Source organism: Ictidomys tridecemlineatus, chromosome 6 (genome assembly GCF_052094955.1).
Source record: "Ictidomys tridecemlineatus isolate mIctTri1 chromosome 6, mIctTri1.hap1, whole genome shotgun sequence".
Classification (NCBI taxonomy): Eukaryota; Metazoa; Chordata; class Mammalia; order Rodentia; family Sciuridae; genus Ictidomys; species Ictidomys tridecemlineatus.
In genome coordinates, this window is record NC_135482.1 from 167828311 (window position 1) to 167832057 (window position 3747).

At 50.1% G+C, this 3747-nt stretch overlaps 1 protein-coding gene across 1 annotated transcript; it reads right to left on the reverse strand.

Annotated features, from left to right (window-relative positions):
- Positions 1-476: 476 nt before the first annotated feature.
- Positions 477-2030, reverse strand: LOC144365137 (sperm motility kinase 2B-like). The gene has a single exon (XM_078015948.1). The coding sequence runs from the start codon at positions 2028-2030 to the stop codon at positions 477-479; it is 1554 nt and encodes a 517-aa protein (XP_077872074.1).
- Positions 2031-3747: the final 1717 nt, after the last annotated feature.

A 3747-nucleotide genomic window follows, 5' to 3' on the forward strand; every position in this document is an offset into this window, starting at 1 on the left:
CTCGTCACCATGGTCACCAGCTAAAGGTCATGTCTACAATGGCTCAATGGGAGAGACTCCATGCACACTGGATCAACAGAAGCCAGTCTGTACTAGGTGAAAGCAAGTGAATGTTCTACACTGGCTCAAGACAAGTGAGTCCTCATCTATTCTAAGGGCAAGGGAGTCTACACTGTAGAGGGAGGCACAGTGGTCCAGGCCTGGGAGATGATGGCTGGTGGGACCTGACCCACCCTGAGGACCCTCTTTTCTTGGAGAGCAGACCCTCATTTGAATCAGAGCATTTTTCAAAAATTTCGCAATAAAAATTTTATTATACAATTTGTCCAAAAATCAATGTATCAAGAAACATGTCCGAAGAACGGGAGAAGGGAAAGGGGGCAGGGCAGGGTGAAGTGTCCCAGGCAGAAGAGTGTCTGGTGTCTTCGGCAGGTGGGGGCAGAGGAATCGCAGGCTGGCCACTGGTCCTGTGTGGCTCAGCTCTCCACTTCGAACTCGGAGCCAGAAAAGGTCTCCTGATCCGGCTCTGGCTCACTTTTCCTGCGAACCCTTGGAAACACTCTATTGCGGACACGGACACGTGGCATGCAACAGCACAGTCTTTGGACACAGTTAGCGATCCTCCTGGTCCAGCTCTTCCTGGGTTCTCGGGGTTGCTCTGGGGATACATCTTGGGCGGAACTGCTGCGGACTGTCTCTACTAACCTGACCAGGCGCTTCCAGCGGTTGGGCAAGTAGGAGAGCGAGCTGGACTGGGAGGCTTCGTCAGGAGGCGGGGCCTCAGCAGGCTGCAAGTCCAGAGGAGGAGCAGGCAGGCTGGCCCTTCTGATGCCCACCTGCCCTGGCTGTTTGGCTTCCTCAGGCAGCTGGTGCTTATGGGGCAAGGGCAAGGCTCCAAGGGCAGGCTCACTCGTGCTCCTCGTGGGGAGCACAGGGCCCTGGGAAAGGCCGGCAGGACAAGAGGAAAGCCGAAGCCTGCGAGGCACAGGCTTCGCTGGGTACATGCGCTCTCCCCCCTGGCTCTTCTGGTGCTGCAGAATCAAGTAGTTGGCCATCCCCGCATCAAACTTTCTCTTGGCCAGAGATAGCCAGGTTTGGTATGGATCGAGACCATGGTCAACCAGGAGCGCCATTATTTGGGGGTCTGGGTGTTTGGGAAGAGCCTCACTACACTGTTGGGGTACACGCTCCCCACCCTGCTTCAGCCATGGGTGCCGAGAGATTTGCTTGACTGTGGGCCGCTTCGGGGGCTTCACGGTCAGTATGCTGTGGATGAGCCTTCGGGCTCCCACAGGCACTGAGTCAGGGACCTGGTACCTGGCGTGAGTGATCCGCGTCAGCAGGTCCTCAGAGGAGGTGGAGTCAAATGGGAGGCTCCGTGTCAACATAAAATACAAGATGACCCCCAGGCTCCAGACGTCCATCGGGGGTCCCTCATACTCTTGCCGCAAGACACCTTCAGGGGCAAGGTATGGGAGTGTGCCCCAGACCCGCCTCAGCTTCTCCCCAGCGCTGAACCACGTGGCGGCACCAAAGTCGATCAGCTTGACTTGGCCTCTGGTATCCAGCATGATGTTCTCTGGCTTGAGGTCTCGGTGCACGATGCCCTTGTCATGGAGGTAGCCCACGGCACCCACGATCTGCCTGAAAACCCTCCGGACCTCCTCCACCTGCATGCCACGTGTGATGTGATCAAGCAGTCGTCCCCCACCTACGTGCTCCATCACCATGTAGATGGTGCTCTCGGTGCCAATCACGTGAAACAGCTGGACCACGTTGGGGTGCTCCAGACTCATCATGATCTTGGGCTCGTTGAAGGCCGGAATGTTCTCCACTTCCAGTGCCAGGGCTTTCACTGCCACCTGTGCCCCTGAGAGGCGATGGAGGGCTAGGCTCACCTGGCCATACCCACCACGCCCGATGACCTTCAGGAACTCATAGTGCTCCATGAAGGCTGCCACGCTGCAGGAGCCTGGCACCTGCAGTGCTGCTACTCTACTCTCACTACTCTCACTACTCTGGCTAAACATCCTAAGCAGGAACACCAACTAAGGATGCTACCTTAAAAAAAAATAACAAGCCAAAACAACAAAGCAAAACCAAAAACCAAAACAAAGCAAAACAACAAACCCAAATCAAAAAACCAAAAGCCAAAGACCACAGCACCAACCACCAACCACCAACCACCAACCACCGAATACCAACCACCAACCACCAAAAGCACTAACTATCTGGGAGTCCGACAGGTCACCACCAAGAGCTTCCTGTACTTGTGGACAAAAACCCAGCCCTGGCCACTTTCTTATATACCCGCTGTTTGAAGATTCCTCACAATGGCTCCTTGTGAGGTCAGAGCAAGAAAAGGACCAATCATGCCTGGCCTAAACCCTCAGTGGTCATCTCCCTTTGGGGCCTCAGAACTATTTCCATGTCACAACAAGAATACAAGTGGACTCCATTTTTTTTTTTTGCTTCTATTAGTTATGGAGACTGATATTTGTTTACAAGTTAAAAGGACTTGTCATTTCAATTCTAAACATTTCTAATAATTCTGGGCTTCTGAAGACCTTATCATATCCACATTCAAGGTATCCAATTTCTTTTTCTTCCAAATCATTGGTGTCAAAATAGAGTAGCACTTGGCTCCCATTGTGATACTGAAACAACATGATCTGTTCCCTAAGCACAGTCTTAACATCTATGGGGCTAAGAGGGAAAAAGGCTTCATCCTAATTGCCCCATACAGTCCTACCTGGGAATTCTCATTGGAAACTCTGGAATTCAAAAAAGAGTGGGTTGATATATTCAAAGTGATATGAAACAAAATGTGGACGCCAAGAATCCTAGAACCAGCAAAAGTGTCCTTCCCACAGAGAGAAGAAATGGAGGTCTTCCCAGATGAACGGGTATCTTGCTGCTGCTGTAACAAAATACCTTGGAATGGGTAATTTATTGGTAGTATTTCACTTCTCCTAGTTCAAAATCAGAACATTTTGTGGCCATATCCTCACATGATGAAAGGGGAAGAAGTTTTGAACCCAATCCCTCAAGCACTTATTTTTTATTTTTTATTACTTTGGCTGAGGGGACATACTGGTGATTGATCCCAGGGTCTCAAACATATCAGTCAAATTCTCTAACACTGAGGTACATCCCCAGCCACTTATTTATTTATATATTTATTTTGAGACAAAATTTTGCTAAGTTGCTCAAACTGGGCTTGAATGTGGGATCGTTCAGCCTCAGTAAACAGAGTACATAGGCTTACAGTCTGTTAAAATTTGGACATAAGTCCCCTCACCCCCACACTCCTATATTCATGCAGAAATAGTGCTAAAATTATTGGAATGTGGAACCTGTAACCTAACTAGAGCATTCAAGTTTCAGTTCAGGTTGTAACTGTAGGCAGGTGGGGTGCGGCTGGAGGAGCTAGCTCACTGTGGTCATGCCAGGAAAGCTCCTACTTTCCTGTGATCCCTTCCTGTCTCTCTGCTTCCTCACTGCCATGAGAGGAACAGCTTTCCTCCACTGGGCCTTTCCCTCATAGTGCACTGCCTCACCTTGGACCCAGAGAATTGGAATTGGCCATCTATGGACTGAGCCCTTGGGATCACGTCCCCATCCTCTAGTTTGTTTTTTATCAGAGGTTTGGTTAGAGTGAAATCAAAGATAACAGACTCATACATTTGTGTAGTGAGAAGTGGGGACGTTCCTCTGAATAAACTGATTGTGTGGATCAGAAACCTT